The sequence below is a fragment of the Mirounga angustirostris genome, unplaced genomic scaffold (genome assembly GCF_029215605.1).
Source record: "Mirounga angustirostris isolate CCGP_5_RB_7025 unplaced genomic scaffold, mMirAng1.0.hap1 SCAF_10, whole genome shotgun sequence".
In the NCBI taxonomy this organism is placed as follows: domain Eukaryota; kingdom Metazoa; phylum Chordata; class Mammalia; order Carnivora; family Phocidae; genus Mirounga; species Mirounga angustirostris.
Genome location: NW_026991718.1, coordinates 38,549,424 through 38,567,942, shown reverse-complemented (window position 1 = coordinate 38,567,942; position 18,519 = coordinate 38,549,424). Strand labels below are relative to the sequence as shown.

Here is an 18,519-nt window from a genome sequence, read left to right as displayed (position 1 = left end):
AGATAGAAAAATCCCAGGCAGGATCTTTGAATGAGAAGGTAGGCATGCCTAATTTAAATGCAGGGAATGCATAAAGATCGGGGTCAAGACTGAGTCAAAGGCAGGTGTATCAGAGATCATGGTGATCTGAGGGCCAGAAGTTTCAAACAGTGGATCAGAGTCAGCCCAGTTGTTATCAAAAGAGTAAAAAAACAAAGTTACCTTTTGCTTTCTACTTTAGGTGTAGAAATCTTCAAGAGAATGTTGTTCCCACTGTAATGATGAGAATGAGCTGAGTAATCTACAGAATCATGGTTAAGTCCATTAGAACCTCTCAAAGAAACCTAGTAAATGAAAATCCATGAAGTGGCAAGCCTTCCTAGGAGAAAGGAACCCATGGCTGATTTCAGTCATGGTAGAGTAGCAGAAACAGCAGAAGGAAGCATCTGTGTATGGAGGCAAGAAGAACAAAGCTGAATTTTAAATGAATTTTAAAGGCAGGATGTGGTCTAGAATGACAGTTTAGAATTCCTGGAATGTGAAGACACAGGGGAGTCTGAACAAAACTGCCAACTCTTTTCCATAGACTTTGTCACTGACTTCTCAGAAAAAAGGTTAAGACAGGCCATTTGAGAGACACTCTCTGGGGTGCAGATGTGTTAGGCCTGTTGATGTCTGAGGGTGAAGTGAGAGAATGGAGAATCACTCTGGGCTTACACTGAGTATGAGGTCAAGAAGTTGCCCACCGGGGAGAGACAAGCTGAGAGATCCCCCTGAAGAAACCCCACAAGCATTTCCAGCCTTACACTGATTATCAGGCAGTATCTGCTGCTTGGAGGCGATAGAAAAGCTCTCAACAGGACCCCTGAAATACTGTCACATGGGATCTGCTGACATCTGTGGGTAGATGAAGAAAAAGAAGACGAGTCTTCCAGACACTCAGATTAGAAGTCCTGTTAAATGTTCTCACACCAGACGGTCAGGACTAGAGTGAGACCAATGAAGCAAATGAGGAACTTACCCTTGGCACAAAAAAGGGGTACCCAAAAAACTCAGCAATTATAATAAATGACATTTTAATGCAGTATTTACAAAACTCAAAGTTATGTAAAAAAATCCATAAGCAAAATCTAAAAATTTTAAATAATGACAGAGATGGTATTACTGATTTTTCCTTCTGCCTCAGGTTCCAAAATAGCTCAGCACAGCATTTATGGATCCTGTCTCATTGTGTGCCTCAGCAAATGCCTCACGTCTTTTACCTTAGTCCTGGTCTTGACCTTCTCTCAAATAATTCAAAGAGACCAAGAGATAATATATTAGCATCTTTTTTTTTTTTTAAGATTTTATCCATTTATTTCACCGAGAGAGATAGCGAAGCATGAACACAAGCAGGGGGAGTGGGAGAGGGAGAAGCAGGCTTCCAGCTGAGCAGGGAGCCCAATGTGGGGCTTGATCCCAGGACTCTGGGATCAAGACCTGAGCCAAAGGCAGACGCTTAACAACTGAGCCACCCAGGCGCCCCTATATTGGCATTTTTATTTTTTTTAATTTTTTTTTTTTAAAGATTTTATTTATTTATTTGACAGAGACAGAGACAGTGAGAGCAGGAACACAAGCAGGGGGAGTGGGAGAGGGAGAAGCAGGCTTCCTGCCGAGCCGGGAGCCTGATGCGGGACTTGATCCCAGGACCCTGGGATCATGACCTGAGCCGAAGGCAGTCGCTTAACCAACTGAGCCACACAGGCGCCCCTAAATTTTTTTTTTATATTGGCATTTTTAAATGAATTTTAAATGAAAAAAAAAAATCCTGTCAATCCTGAATTCCGTATCTAGCAAAAATATCCTTCAAAAATGAAGGTGAAATTAAGAGTTTTTAAACAGACAAAAGCTGAAATAACTTATCTACAGATCTGTACTGCAAGATCTAAAAGAAGTTCATTAGCATAAAAGAAGTGCTGGGCTGTATCTGAAGGCTGCAGAAATTAATGGTTTGGATATATTTATAATAAACTAAATTAAACTTTTTCTATAAGAAGAAAAATTAAGATCACTTATTTGAAAACAAAGATGAAGCTCCACCTTCCAATTTGCTTTCTTATTAGTTCCTTCCAAAGTAAGGTCTTAAAGCTGTGACTGACATTTTCCTCATAATGAATCCTCACAGAACATTGCTTAGCTTGTGGTAAGCACAAAGGGAGAGGAAGACATATTTAAGAGCTTTACTATCAGTATAATCCTTCCTAGCTGAATGTTGTCCTTCTCTTATTCCATTAAGTCAAAAAACAAATCAGCACTGTTACTCAGCTTCCAATATTTTTAAATGTATTGTTGTGAAAAGTATTCCTTATACAGTTGTGTATGTATTGCTTATATGACTCAAGCTAAATTGATGGCTTTGATGTATGCTCTAAAGCAGAATGAATAATGCAAAAATTAATATTATTACTTGTAACCATGAGACGAATCCTGACACCAGTGTTAAGTACCATTTTGTATTTTTCCCCTTATGTTCTCTATAGTGTACATACTCCCCAAATCATTGAGCTGCTCTTAAAAACAAAGAAGAAAAACAGCTTGACATTGTGTACATATTTTCTTCTTGTTGATCAAACCACACATGGAAACATGCAATGAAACTAAATGGAGTATATATCAGTCTTGTCTTAGTATTATAGGTGGGCAGAATTGCACAGTGAACATTATTACATTATTCCTTTGATTGGTCCTTAAGCTATCTAAATCACTAAAAAATTGTTAATCCATTTTAAAAGTTCATTAGGCTGAAGGTAAATTATATTGGATAGAAAGCTGGCTTTGAAGGAGGGAAAGAGGAATAGCAGAGTTAAAATATTAGAAAATATAATGGCAGGACAGATAAGACAAAAAAAATAAAACTTAGTAGACTTAAAGTCAAACATATTTGTAATTATATTATTCGTAATAGCCAAGAACTGAAAAATGGATATAGAAACTATGGCATATTCAGACAATGGAATACTAACTAACAATGAAAGGGAATAAACATGTTACAGATGTAATCACATGGATGGATCTCAAAAACATGCTGAGTAAAGGAAGCTAGGCACAAGAGTACATACTATATTATGTCATTTAAATAAAATTCAAGAACAGGAAAAGCCAATTTATATGGATAGAAATTGGAACAAAGGTTACTCTGGGCAGGAGTATTGACTTGAGAAAAGCACTTAGAAACCTTCAGGGGTGATGGAATGTTCTCTATCAGGGTTTGGCAAACCTTTTCTATAAGGGGATGGAGAGTAGATGTTTTAGACTTTGAGGTTCATACGGTCTCTAGTGCAACTGCTCAACTTTACCACTGTAGCATGAAATTAGTCATAGATAAAACATAAACAAATGGGTATGGCTGTGTTCTAATTTTATTTGGGTATGGGTTATATGGATGTAGGCCTTGGTAAAACTAATGAAACTGTTCGCTTAAGATCTGTGCATTTCTCTAGATGTAAGTGAACAGAAAAAGTCCTTATAAAAAAGAAACAAGGAGCTTACTTAATTCTGATGCTCTGCTTGCTTCATTAATTGTCACAGGTGCACTGCATTAGCAAAGAGCATAAGATATTTACATTTTCACACAAATACACCATTCTCGTGCAATTTAAGAATTTTTTTTTTTTTTTTTTGAGAGAGAGAATGAGATAGCGAGAGCATGAGAGGGGGGAGGGTCAGAGGGAGAAGCAGACTCCCGCTGAGCAGGGAGCCCGATGCGGGACTCGATCCTGGGACTCCAGGATCATGACCTGAGCCGAAGGCAGTCGCTCAGCCAACTGAGCCACCCAGGCGCCCAGGAAAGAATATTTTTTATTATTTTTTTTTAGAGAGAGAGTGTGCACACCCCAGAGAGTGTGAGGGAGGGGCAGAGAGAGAGGAAGAGAAAATCATAGTAGGCTCATGCCCAGGGAAAAGCTGATGCAGGGCTCGATCTCATGATCCTGAGATCATGACCTGAGCTGAAATCAAGAGTCTGATGCTTTTCTTTTCTTTCTTTCTTTTTTTTTTTTTTAAAGATTTTATTTATTTATTTGACAGAGAGACAGCGAGAGAGGGAACACAAGCAGGGGGAGTGGGAGAGGGAGAAGCAGGCTTCCTGCTGAGCAGGGAGCCTGATGCGGGGCTCGATCCCAGGACCCTGGGATCACTACCTGAGCCAAAGGCAGGTGCTTAACCACTGAGCCACCCCGGTGCTCCTTCTTAAAGTCTTTTAGAAACTTCTGATGTTCTTTGGGGTAAAATTCAACTCAACTGGTTAGTGACAGGATTTGACTGGAAGGTATATGCTGGAGCTTATTAACCAGTAGAAATGATTTCTGATAATACCTCTAGGCTAAAATATATTTGTTGGAAATGTCAATAACCTGCTGCTCAGTTCTTTATCTGCCTTGACCTTAGCATATCCTTTGATCTCTCTGAATAGTTCTCCAAATTGGAATTCTCTCCTGCCTTCTTTCCAGGATGCACCTCTCTCCTGATTCTCCTCCTGCTTGAAACATCTCTCTTGGTCTTTTCATTATCCTTTGCAGGTCCTTGAATGAATGCTCTCCTCACCTTCCTTAGGCTCTAATACCCTGTGCCAGGCTTTCCCCCAATGTGGGCAGTCTCTTCATCCTGGTTGGACTCCAACATACCACACTAGGTGACTCCCATTCATGGATGCCCTCCTCACCTCACTTAGCCTCTAGATGTTCTTTGTTGGTTCATCTTCTGTGTGTCTACCCTTCTCACCCCACTTGAGCTCTCCCTCCCCATGTGAGGCTACAACTCCTTATTCTTTCTAGTTCAATCATTCCATGCCCAGGCAGCCTGTCCTTATGAAAATATACTTTGCTCTGCGCTCCTACTGCCTTTAGGACCGAAATGTTCAGGAAGAGGAAGGGAAATAGAAGGGGGAAGGAAAGGGAAAGAAATTTTAATTACTATATTTTTATTTAGCTCTTTGATCCATATAACCAATAAACCCTAAAGCATATATTGAATAGTTTATTCACACTCATTTGAAATACTGTGTTAATCATAAACTAATTTTCATATATACATGGCTCTGTTTCTGTATTCTCAACAATTTTATATTTCTATTTTGGTTCTTTCATTCATTGATATTGTAGCTTACTTTAAGAAGAAATGACATTTTTACCAAGTCATATAAGGAGACAGAACTTTTCAAATCTTCTTTTATGCCTGTCAGTAAAGTCTTACAGTTTTCTTCATATACATTTTATTGATTTCACCTTATGTTTTTTCCTTATGTAGTCTCAATTTTCAGGACCATAGATCGTTTCTTTTTTTCTATTGTACATTCTAATTGGTGCTTAAGGAATAGGAATTCTTTTAATTTTTGTTTGATCTTGTATTGCACCTCCTTTTTGACTCTTATATTAGCCTTAACAATTTGGCACAAATGCTCTTGGGTGTTAATGTAGTAGATACCATTCACAGGATTTGAAAATTAACTTTCAGGGACGCCTGGGTGGCTCAGTCAGTTGGGTGGCCAACTCTTGGTTTTGGCTCAGGTCATGATCTCAGGGTCCTGGGATCCAGCCCCATGTTGGGCTCCACGATTGCAGGGGAGTCTGCTTGTGGATTCTCTCTTCCTGCCCCTCCTCCCCGCTCATGCTCTCTCTCTAAAATAAATAAATAAATCTTAAAAAAAATTTAACTTTCAATAGTAACATATGAATACATTTGCCTTATAAAAATGAGAGAATTACAAATAATGCTAAATCTCCTTTGACCAATACCCCCAATCCTATTGTGCCTCCCCAATACCAGTAACTATTATCATGAATTTAAGTATGTTTCATAGAACATACGTAGTGTTATTTGTGTACATTTTCAAATATTACCAAATGCAACTTTCTTTTTCATCCAAAATGTGTTTTGCTAACCTATCCTTATTGGTACATCTAAATATATTTCATTCAAAAAATATAAACATATTTCACTCATTTTCAAATGCTCTACAGCTTTCTATTAGATGTATTACACTCCATTTATTCATTTTATCTATTCATTCCCCAACTGAAGTACATTTAGATTATTTTGAACTTTCACAACCACAAACAATGCTGAAACGAACAAACTTGATGCCTCCTAGTTCACATGCATGGATGTTTTTCTAGGGTAGATATCTCATATTCATAAGTTTCTGGGAAGTTTAACATTATTTTAAAAATAATTAGTATTAAATATGTGTGTCTCTTAACATTCCTAACATTCTAGGCAGTTCAGTGTTCAATATGAATGTTTGGTCTTTTTAGCCTCTACTAAAATGAACACATGATTTTTTCTCTTTTAACCAGTTTTGGTGAATTATAGTAATTTTCTAATCTTGAAATACCCTTGTATTCATATAATCCTAATTAATCATGGTGATTATTTAAAAAAAAAAAAGACTTTGATTTGATTTTTTAAAAAGATTTTATTTATTTGAGAGAGAGAGAGCGAGCGCACACACAAGCTGGGGAAGAGGCAGAGGGAGGGGGAGAAGAAGACTCCCCCCCGAGCAGGGATTTCAACGCTGGGTTCAATCCCAGGACCCTGAGATCATGACCCAAGCTGAAGGTAGCCGCTTAACCAACTGAGCCACCCATGAGCCCCAGTTTGCTGATATTTTATATAAGAATTTTCCATCTATGTTCACGAGCCTCATTGATGTAAACTTTTCCTTTTTTGTATTCTCCTGATCAGATTTGATAATAGGGTATTGCAAGTTTTATAAAGTGCTTCGGGGCACCTGGGTGGCTCAGTCAGTTAAGTGTCTGCCTTTGGCTCAGGTCATGATCCCAGGGTCCTGGGATTGAGTCCTGCATTGGGCTCCCTCCTCAACGGGGAGCCTGCTCTCCCTCTCACTCTGCCTGCTGCTCCCCCTACTTGTGCTCTCTCTCTCTCCGTCAAACAAAGAAATAAAATCTTGAAAAAAAAATGCTTCAGATATCTTTCCTATGTTCTGGAACCACAAATAGGAATTATATGTTCTTTGAACCTTGGTAGAACTTATCCCTTTGTTTTCCAAATTAATAATTATGTAATCAAAGTCCTCCATACCCCCACTTATTTTTAAAATCTGAGATGCCTATTTCTGGGGTAGATATATTTGTGTCTTCTGCTTCTATTACAAATTGTCAAAAATTTTCCATAATTCTAATAGTCAGTCTTAGCTATGTTCTCAGAGTGACAATAGTTTAAGAGTGTATATTATCTTTGTGGACTTTTTCCTTTATTAATATAAAATCCTTTTCTCTTTTGATGCTTTTCTTTTCAATTATATTAACATTGCTATATTGCTTTCCTTTGATCACCATTTGGTTAGTAAATCTTTTAACCTAATATTTTCAAGGTTTCTGTGTCATTGGTGGAGCTTGCCTGTGGTCAAGTTATAGCTGGATTTTGTTTTTAATCCAGTCTGTCTTTTTAATTTATGAGTAAAATTAACCCATTTACATTTATTGTAAATACTGATGTTTGGACTTATTTTTCTCGTCTTATCTTTTTCTATTTACTATACTTCCATCAAGTTTCTTTTTCTTTTCTTGTTCTCGTTTCTGACTTTTGTTGGACTAGATAGGTTTTCTTTGTTCCATTCCCCCCCTTTTAATGGTCTGCAAATTATAAATCCAATTTAATTCTTCAGTGTTTAGATTTTAAAATTTATTTAATGTCACATATTCAGAACATATATGTTAAAGCTCAACACCTGGCATTAACCTGTACCTATAATCCCTTTCTGAAATTTTTTTGATTCTCAGTTTTCTGCAAAATTGGGACTTTGCGTTCTTCACTTAATTTGCTTAAATGTGATGCCATGTCAAGCTCTAGTCTTTATTAAGTAAGGGGTCTTCAATTCCTTCGTTCCATTTCGTCTTTATTCAAGCAAAAAACTTCAGGTCCAAAAGACACAATCGCCTTTTATCTCCTTTGTCCTTCAAAGTCACCTCTTCTTATTTCTTACATCATTATGGCCTTCATCTAGTCTTTCAATTTCTCTATAAGACTCAGAATATCTTCTCAACTTCCCTTTACATAAAAAAAATCCCATTCAGCATTGTACTGAATGGCCTCTTTTGCTCTAGATTCAAAGAACGTCATTTCCCAATGACTCCATGCCTTTCTTCATTTTTCCTTCAAAATGGCGGACTTTAGACGTTCTACGAATAACACCACGTGCGCCTGCGCCTCCCGCGGCCATTTCGCCCAGCAGCCCAAACTCCAGCCTCTGCTCCGCGAAGCGCCTGCGCAAGAGCCTCCAGAGCCCAGTGGCTCCTCCCCCTAGCTGAGTACGCTTGAAACCGCACGTTCCCGTCCCTTCCCTCCCCCGCTGACTCTGCACCGCCCTTACCCCTTTCCTGTGAGATTCTTCCGCCAAGTGGAAAACCCATCTTCCGTCGACAGCCTACGCAATTGAAGAGCAATCCAATAGGCACATACAGCCTTGGGGCTCGTCACTCAGTCTTATCTATGCACCCCTGCAATTTTCCTCTGGGCCCTAAAGTTGATAAGCGATTTCGCGGGACTTTTTTGCATACCGTAGGCAACAAATGGAAAGAATGGCTGTGGCGGAGGGATCTCTCGCTTACGCTCTGTGTACTTTAACCTAATGGGGGTCGTCCGGGAGTCGGAGGGGGAGGGGAGAGGGAGGAGGCAGCCAAGGAATTGTTTTTTTCTGTCGCCCCGCCTGCGCCAGGCCGGCCAATGGAGATGGGCTATTTACCCACGAGCCTCGCCCAGCTTCTTGGATTAGGCCAATGAGCGGCGGAAGCGGCTCCGAGGGGGCGGACCCGAGAGGCTGTGCGTGTCTTGTGAGAGCTCTTGAACCAAGTCAGAGCTAGAGCTGGGCGGCTGGAAACGGCGGCCGCCGCTGGTGACTCAGGGAGGCAGGAGGCGGGGTAAGAGCGCCGCGGCCTCGGCTGAGGGGAGAGGAGGAAGAAAGATGAAGGCGCCGAGCCCGCGGCCCTGCCGCCCCCGCCCCGCGGCGCAGGCCGGGGCGAGGGACGCCCGGGGGTCGGCGGCCGGGAGAGCGCTGTGTCGGGGCGGGGCGGCGGGGCAAGTGCGGAACCGCGGGCTCGCCCCTCCCGCGGGGCCGCCCGGGGCGGGGACGCGGCCGCCCCGGACGGGCCCTCGCTTCTGGCCTTTTCTTTCCCAGGGTGGGGGGGCGAACACTTTAAAATCCACTTAGGCTACAAAATAATTCTCCCGTCACTCCCTCTGCGTTTAGGTTTAAGGTTTTGGAAAAGCGAAACTTGGGAGAACGAGGGTCACGCGGCGCTTGGGCCCGTGTTTGCGGTGGGGGAGGGATCCGGGGGGCGGGGGAGGACGCCGGTGTAGAGATCGGGTGTTGGGTCCTCCCTCGCACCGGCCGCCGCCGCCGCCGCCGCCTAGGGTCTGGTGCTCCGAGCGGGGTTAGGACCCATCCCTCCGTCCCCGCTTCCCCCGCGTCCTCTCTTCCCGGCCCCCTCCCACCGGCAGCCCCGGTTGCATTTTGTTTTTGTATTTTTGCAGGGAGGAGCCCTTCCTGCAGGCGTGGAAACCATGGTGCTCACGCTCGGAGAAAGTTGGCCAGTATTGGTGGGGAAGCGATTCCTCAGTCTGTCCGCAGCCGACGGCAGCGACGACAGCCACGACAGCTGGGACGTGGAGCGCGTCGCCGAGTGGCCCTGGCTCTCTGGGACCATTCGAGCTGTCTCCCACACCGACGTTACTAAGAAGGACCTGAAGGTAAAATCAGCTCCCGGTCCTCAGCTGTCGGGCGGTTTGTAGTTACCTTGGTAACGAGACAGCCAGGGGGGGCCCCCCTCCCCTCTTCTGAAAAGGGCGACCAGAAAGTTGGCATCTGATCTGAAGGTGCAGAATACTAGACCTTGAAAGTCTTTGAAATGGTTGTGTAGAACCGAGGTGTGTTTGGTTTCCAGTTGCTTGAGTTTAATGACGGCCTTGGGGTTGCTCAGACACGCTTCGTTACTGCCCGCTCTGTGCCCTGGTAGGACTGTATGGTTATTTTTCCGAAGGGGGAGTATTAATATTAGATTGGTCAGGTAGGTGATGTTAGGAATCCTTAAGAATTGAGAACTATCGCTTCCAGGTGGTTTTTTTGTTTGTTCCTCTTAATTTCTTCACCCAACTTGTTAAACTTTCAGACTTGATAGAAATGAAGTGCGTTAAGAGGGAGGAGCCTAGTTCTGTTTGGCATATTAGGGTGGGTACTTGTCCGTATATGGTGGGTCAGGGTGGAAGTGGGTTCCTGGTCGCCTGTGATCAGCCTGTAGGTAGGTGTGGGCTTTGACCATATATGGAGGGCAGGGGTGGAGCCGACCCTTATATGGTGTGTTAGAGGAACGGCTTTGAAATATTCCACTTTGGTGTTGGGGGGGGGAGGGAGAAAACGGGAACAAGTGTGGACAGTGATTTTTAATCAGAATGACACTCAGAACCTTTTTCAGTTAGATCTTTTCAAAAAGAGATGAATTCTAATTGTACTCCCTAATTGAAGTATTAGTGGCAAAGGATTGTCTGGGAACAACCAGTGAGGAAGCTATTCTACCAACAAAGACTCCTTTGTGCAAAAATAACTGGAGAAAGGTCCTTAACAAAGACTCCAAAGTGGTGATAATTTGAAGGAAGCTTGTTAGAAGAGATTTCCACCCTGGATAGTGGATATGTTTTAGCATCTTCACTGGATCATTATGGCTTTTTCTTGAAAACTGTGTTCAGATTGGAAAGCAAGTTTTAGCATTGGCAGTTGAATACATGTTGATTTCTGACACCCCACTCATTTGAACACTTTAAGGTGATAGTACATGTCCAAACCAGTTTTAGTCTGCAAAGGGTTGTTGGAAAAGGATATGTGGTCATATATTTTTAAAGCTTCCAGCATGCCTTGTCTTCATGTTGAAAAGGAGTGACTGTTGAGCACTTAGCCACGTGCCAGGCATCCTACTGAACACTTCTTAGCCATGATCTTATTAATCCTTACAGCAGCTCTTCAGGAGTAGGTACTAATATTGCTGCATTTTACAGACAAAAATATCGGGGTTGGGGGAATTAAGTATCTCACCAAGGTCACATACCTAGAAATTGGCATAGCCTGTGTTCTAACCTAGGAAGTTTTGATACTTGAGCCCACCGTCTTTACCATTATTCTCCCTGTGCCACAAAAGGACTCCTGTCATACACTGTGAAGTTTGGTTTTTCATTCCTCCCAGCAAACTGGATTTTGCTGTTTATAGAAAGAAAGTAGTGTGGTACAAAGATGGCCAACCTATTTGCTTCGGGCTAATCTTTCTCCATAAAGTGGGCTTTGTGTACCAGATTTCAGTCCTAGTTGTTGTGGTTTATTTCACCTGCCAAGTAGAGTTTTCTCTAGTGCGTTTGTTTTTATCTCGTTTGAATGGAAACAAGATTTAAGTCTTTAGTTCTTTGGCAGATGATGACAGACTAGGTGTTCTCTTCCCCAACAGGACCTAACTATAGACCCATTGGATTAGGAAGGCAGTCTAGGAGGTCCTTTTTGGATATTCTTTTTAATCTCCACTTTTCTGCCACCCCCAATCATTGAGGTGGTGGTAATATCTTCGTTTTCAGAATGAGAAGCTAGATTTGGGAAAAGGAGTGTTGTCCAGATTTGCATAATTAGCTACTCAGTGATGGAGGGAGGATTTGAATCTAGATTTGGCTTTGTCTTTTCCATTGCACTAAGGTGCCTCACCTGAAGATAAACAGGGATTTTTCATTTGAAGAACAATTTTAACTATATTTGGTTTTTGGTTTACCTGCAGACTTTGTAATTCAGCCTTCATATAAGGTGCAAATTACTTGATTTCTTTTATCTAATCATGATTTATCATTATGTTCCTTAATTGAGTAACAGATGGTTTAAGTTTTAAGGGCATCTTGTATTAGCAAAAACATAGACTTTCAAAATACTAGAACCAAATCCTGGTTGGGGAAATGCAGGCAGGAGCTAGTAACGAAGACCATGATTACAGTTGGGCTTAATGTATTAAGTTTTTGCGGGTAAAATGGGACTGGGGTCTAAGATGAATATAAATGAATAAAATTCAAGTAGTATGCAACTGGTTTGGTTTTAGAAGTACAAGTTTGTTTAGATTGATTTGCTGTTAGTTGAGGATGATGTTAATGAGGCCAAGACTTGTTAACTTTGTTTCACCTCGAGAGAGACTTTATAACACAGTCACTCATTCAGATACAATATGTCTAGTTGTTGATTACAAAGAGGGTGAAGACAAAGTAATGATTAAATGCTTATTATGTGGCACCTTATTTAATTCTCACAAACATCCTAGATGGTAAACCACATTTTTTAGTGTTAGAAATTGAGGCTTGAAGAAATTAAAAAACTTGCCTAAGTTTGTCTCTAGATCTTAAACAGTGGACTTTAATATTCAGGTAGAGTGAGATTAAAGCACTGTATTTTGTGGGCCTTTATATCTTTAACACTTAGAACACTGCTTGGCATGTAGTGTTTGCTGAAATACTTGAATGAATAAATGCAAGGAATCACAATTCTACATTGAAAAGCAGTTTTAGAAATAATCTACTGATGGAGCAGTGGCATTCTCTTGCTCTAGAATAACAACAAATCTTTATTAGTATGGTTATAAGAACCTCTTTTTATTTTACTCTTTCTACTTGAGTGTGAGACAAGTATCTTCATTGTACATGCTGGGAATGTCTTTCTTCCCCAACTTGTCTGTCTAGGTCTTTCTAGTTTCCTTTGTTCGAACCTAACTTATACTTGAGTCTTCTGCTGCTTCTTAGTTCTTAGGGATATCCCTAAGTAGCAGATGAGTAGTACTTGCCATCTCTGTGTACTATTTCCTGCTGTTAAAATTCCCTTTTTGGCAGTTGGGTGCTTTGACCAAATGCCTAGCCTTTTCATCCTTACATGCAATTGGAATTCTGCTGCCAGTCAAACCATGTAAAATGAGAAATTCCTACCAGTGTAATAAAATCTGTTTACCCCCATAATTGAATGCTAAACTCTGTGATTTTAGGTAAGTATTTTATTTAGGTGTAAGAAGACATAAGCAGAAGCATAAAGTAATAATTTTCTAATTTGTGGAGACTGGAGTAAGTGGTATTCTGCATTATTAGTGCTGAGCATAGAATAGATATGTCATTAAAAACTTGACTAACAACCATGCCATTCTGTAAGTGCCTACTTTTAAACTTGGAAATATTTTACTTGGCCTTTCTGATGGTTTTCATAATCATATACTCAGGTGAGATTAATGTATGTTAAGAGCAGGAGGTTTTGAGATTAGCTTGATTAGATATAATATTCATGTATTAAAAAGATCTTCTGTTGGGGAAAAATTAACTTGAAATAATTAATTTGAAATATTCAACATCTGGTCCAGATATTTAATAGGCTAATAAGGTACACATTTACAAAATGTCCTATTAAAAAAATAGCAAGTTTGGAAATTATAGGTAGTGAATCATAATTAATCGGCCTCTTTTTGGCCTTTGGAATCAGACAGCATAAATAACATCTACTTTGTGTGCCAAAGGAACATGAAGGGAATAACACAATTTAAATGAGAACTAGTTACATCATTAAGCTTGCAGAAGCTTGGTCAGGTCACTTTAGTTCCCCCTAAATTTGAATTTTTATTGGTGTCCCTTTCTGGGGGGGGAGGGGCAGAGGGAGAGGGAAGGACAGAGAGAGAGAGAGAATCACAAGCAGGCTCCATGCCTAGCGCGTGAGCCCAATGTGGGGCTCGATCTCACAACCCTGAGATCATGACCTGAGTTGAAAGCAAGCAAGAGTCAGATGCTTAACCCACTGAGCCACTCAGATGTCCCTGGTGTGTGTTTTTGTAGAAATTTTTGCATAGGAGGCTTGGGGGGGTTGGTCCCTTACATAGAGATCCTCAAGCTTCAAGGCACAAATGAGAGACCTTTGTGGTTATGATAGGAAACTTTTGAAAGAGTGAAGAGAGCTTACAACTTGTTGGTTTCATTCTATTTTTTTAAAAAGTCATCTTTTTTCAAGGTAAAGTTACTGTGAGTTTTTGACCAATGCAGCCTAAACTCCGAAGTGATAAACTAAGTTATTTTTAAGGAGCTAAACTTAATTTTTGAATCACTCAAAAATTGGGATATAAAGAAGAAGGGGCCGTGTCTAAATTCTGGTTTAGGGTTGATCATAAGCTTTATAGATATAGTGATAAGTTTTGGAAAGCTACTGAACATCTTAATCCTTTACTTTTTTTTTTTTTTCTGAATAGATATTGGATAATCATATTTAGGATCTTCTCTCCCCCATTCCTAACTGAACTGATACTCTGATACAAAGTAAGATTTGAATTACCATGGAAGTCTTAAAGCTACCTGATCTCCTTGCCAGATACTTTACATACCTTGTCTTAAGATTTTACTAACAATTCAGTGAGGGGTAGGTGTTAGTATTTTCATTTTGGAGCTAGCAAAACCAGTTTCAAAGAGCTTAGATTTAAGCAGGGGTTCTTAACCTGGCATGCAGGCTAATTGGTTTTCTTTGTAATGCTACATATATTATTTTATGCAGGTAAAATCATTCTAAAAAAGCTTCAGCATAGCTGGGATTCAAACCCAGATTTCTCTGGTGCTGTAGTTTGTATATGCTCATTCCTCTTACACCACATTGATGGGAAAACTCATCTAAATCTAGTGTGGGTTTGAGGTTAATGTGATGTGGGGCAGAAAGACTACCCAATTTAGGGGAGCTATCATAGGACCTGTATTCTGTGACTGGGAAGGCAGGAAGATGAGCAGTCTCTAAACAGTTCTGTGAAGGACCATTGGATTGGGTATAGTGATGGATGGAATTCCTAGAACCAAGGAGAGTGACAGGGCCTTGTCACATAATAGGTGCTGACACATCGGTATGGATTCTGTGATAACTGGAAGATTAAAAGCCTGCCATACCAAGAAGAGCATCTTCTCAGGGGGAGTTGCCTGAAAGTTAGGGATGCAGATTTTACTGTAGCGGGAGAAGGGTAGGATGGGTTTTAAATTTCATTGATTTTTAAAGATTGATATTATAAAACCATAAAACTGGAGAAGGTTTGGGATTGGGACTAGTGGTATACCAGTTGGGAATGTCCTACCTGCTAAATGGTTGAGAGTAACAGAAGGTAAGAGGCTAATGCAGAGAGAAATTTATTCATTCAACAAGTATTTGAGTACTGACTGGGGACTGGATACCAGTGAAATACAGTGGTAAGTAGATACAGATGTAGACTTCGACCTATTAAAATTCATGTGAATCAGTTAGCCACAAATAAATAATTCAAAGTGTGGGTAAGTGCTAGGAAGGAAAAGTATAGGGCTTTGGGTACAATTAACAAGGGGAACTCTTTTTGTGGGGGGGTTGCTCATTGGTACGGGAAGGCTTCTTTGAAGAAAGGATTTTTTAATTTGAGTTCTGACAGATGAATGGAAGTTAACTCAACTTTTTTTTAAGTTAAAGCTTGGAAAGGGAGATGTGATTGTCTATGAAATTATGAACAGGGTTGATGTGTTCATTAACTGATTCTTTGAAGCCAAAACTGAGAGGCCTCTCTAGTAAGAAAAGGGATTTTAAGTCAAGTAAAAATAGTGATTTTTACACCAAATATTGAAGGAGTTTAGGGTCAGTTTATCAACCATTTGTTTCTATATTTAGCAAAGTAGTGTTTGACTCCAAACTCCCAGTTTATTCAACTGAAAGGGATGTTGAGGATGTGCTGTCTACTAGGCCTTGTAAGGCTAAATCCTATGCATACCAAAGGGATTCAAAACAAGTGGTGGATTATGCTGATGGTGGGGGGGTCATCTTAAGCCCACAGTGTCATTTTAGAATCACAATGACGCCCAATAGGTATTTTTTTTAGGGTTTCAAATTTCTTTCTTTTGATTCTCAAAACTCTGATGTCTGACATATGTAAAAACCTTCTACATGGGGGTTCTTTGCTGTATGGGCTTCCTAGAAGTTACTTTTGGGGCAGATATTGGCCTCCTTGACTGCTATTTCCCAAAATGATGTGGAAGCCAAAGCTTGATGGTTAGATTAACCTGTTAGGTTGGTTTATTGTGGACTGTGAAAGGAAGTAAGAGTGGGAAAGAGGGACAGCACATTTAGATAAAGATTCAAGTAGAAAATTAAGGGTATAATTCAACTTTGGCATTTTTCATGTTTATTTTCGTTAATTGAATCTGCTTTTTTTCACTTCTGTTTAGGTGTGTGTGGAGTTTGATGGGGAATCTTGGAGGAAGAGAAGATGGATAGAAGTCTACAGCCTTCTAAGGAGAGCATTTTTAGTAGAGCATAACTTGGTTTTGGCTGAACGAAAATCTCCTGAAATTTCTGAACGAGTTGTTCAGTGGCCTGCAATAGTGAGTACAGCTTGGGGTTATGAGAACAGGGTATTAAATCCATTATGAGTGAAACAAGGGAAATGTATATGGCCTTTAGAGAATAATATTTGGCCTTTGGAGAATAATAGTACAGATATATGGCAAGGTAGAGGAGTCAGAAGAGCACCCAGAATCTCCTGTCAGCCCTGCTAGGCACCCTATTACTCTGGGCCCCTGACTTTCTCCCACCTCATTTTCTTCACTTGAAAAATGGGGATGGAGGTAATGTGGGGAATGTCTAGGTCAGAGGTCAGAAATCAGCATATGTATATAGGCATACATATATATGTATATTTGACTTGACCTTTATAGAGTTTTAAGAAAATTTGAATTAGTTGTTTGCTTTTAAAATATGGAGAGTATACCTTAAAATCTGGCTGTTTCCTGGCTCCTGTAGGGGTTGCCAGTCTTGGCCTAATGATCTCTTAGGTTCTCTCTGACTCATAATATTCTTTGGCTCTGAAGGTGCTGGCAGTCAGTACATGATTATGCCATTTCCACATCGTAAATCTGGGTGTAGTTAGAAGATGAGAGTGATCACAGTGTCTGGAGAGGACAATTCAGGTTTTGTGAGACATAGGGCTTAACAGTGGAAGTGCCAGGTTTAAACAGTTGGAAAAGCTAGAAGGTGGCTGAAAGGCTGACTAGATTGTGAAGGGTCTAGCATGCTGTGCTAGCAAAGTTAAGATTTTGCCTGTGGGTGAGAAGAGCTGCTGGAGGTTTTTGAGTGGTATAGGGTTTTGGTTAAAGTTGTATTTTGCTCTTTGTATCCCCACCCCCAGCTATTAAGGATTTCCTAAAAACATGGCCCTGTCTCCCCAAAAAAATGTATACACACAATTTTTCACATAAATTTTGGAGAAGCCATGTATGTCTTAACCCAGACCTATATGTTAATGACTCCCAAATGTGTGTCTGGTTTAAATGATTGATTTTGGATGAAAATTGTGCAATCTTGTTGTGGTTTCATAAATATTTGTTATTGAGATACCAGCAGTAAGTAAAAAACTTAATGGTTTTATCTCTCTGCATGTGTAGAAAATTGCTAGTCCCCATATTCAGAATTATACTGATGGCAATTGTGACGCCCAGACATTTTGTTTTGTTCTAGGTGTATAAGTCTCTGTTGGACAAAGCTGGTTTGGGATCCATAACCTCTATTCGCTTTCTAGGAGATCAACAAAGAGCGTTTCTTTCTAAAGACCTTCTGAAGCCTATACAGGTAAAAGATAAAAACAGTATTAAACTCTAAAGATAGAAATATAAATTTTTTAATATGAGAACTGAAATACTGATTTTGATTGCTCTAATTCTAGTAGATAACACAGAAAAGGACCCATCTCATCAGAAGTTAGTTGTTAGACATCATCCTTCAATGTTAACCATTGGGTTGGTGCTGCCCATTTGGGGTTGGAAGGACAGAGGTAGTACAGTTGATGGTGTGTGTTTATGTATGGAAACACTAGGTGATACAAAAATAATTTTTAAAAATTTGTATATATATACATGTACATATATCCATATCCATGTATGGCGGTCATTATTTATGTATTCTATGTGTGGGAAGTTGCCTGCTTGCTAGAATATATTTATAACCCCCAAATCAGTACTTAGGCACTTTCATGGTCATTCACAGACATTGGCAGAGTGGTGAAAAATTTGAGTTACCTGACAAGTCTTCCCAGCTGAAGTCAGATAAAGTGACACATTCTGCCTTCTTGTTTCATCTCTCATACTGTAAACTGATGTGCTTTTTGAGGTCTCTTTAGTGCTGAATTTTTGTGTTTTTTTTTTGTTGGTGGTTTCACTATACCAAATGTAGTGCTGAAGTGCTATCTAGTGTTCCTAAGTGCAAGAAGGCCATGATGTGGTTAGGGAGGAAATACATATGTTAGATAAGTTTCATTCAGCTGTGAGTTACAGTGCTGAGTTACAGTGATTTCCAGATTAATAATGCAGTGGGATAAAATAATGTGTCTTCCACAGAAACCCACTTAAAACATGATTGTAGTATATAGGTTGGTTGATGAAACTGACCAAGAGGCTCAAAGGAACCTAACCCTATCTTTCCACTAGGAACAGTGGTTCACTATTCATTTGTGGTGACTT

At 40.2% G+C, this 18,519-nt stretch overlaps 1 protein-coding gene across 3 annotated transcripts in view; it reads left to right on the top strand.

Annotated features, from left to right (window-relative positions):
* The first annotated feature begins 8,766 nt into the window (after nt 1-8,766).
* Nucleotides 8,767-18,519, top strand: part of KDM3A (lysine demethylase 3A) — a 54,757-nt gene continuing 45,004 nt past the window's right edge. The window contains exons 1-4 of one of the 3 annotated variants that reach the window (XM_045884597.3): nt 8,767-8,897; nt 9,511-9,726; nt 16,234-16,389; nt 17,522-17,632. In XM_045884597.3, coding sequence (XP_045740553.1) covers nt 9,541-9,726; nt 16,234-16,389; nt 17,522-17,632 — 453 coding nt within the window. In that variant the 5' untranslated portion in view covers nt 8,767-8,897; nt 9,511-9,540. Of the gene's footprint in view, nt 8,898-8,930; nt 9,059-9,510; nt 9,727-16,233; nt 16,390-17,521; nt 17,633-18,519 lie in introns of those variants that run through there. The other 2 variants (XM_064572235.1, XM_064572234.1) reach the window with 2 other exon arrangements.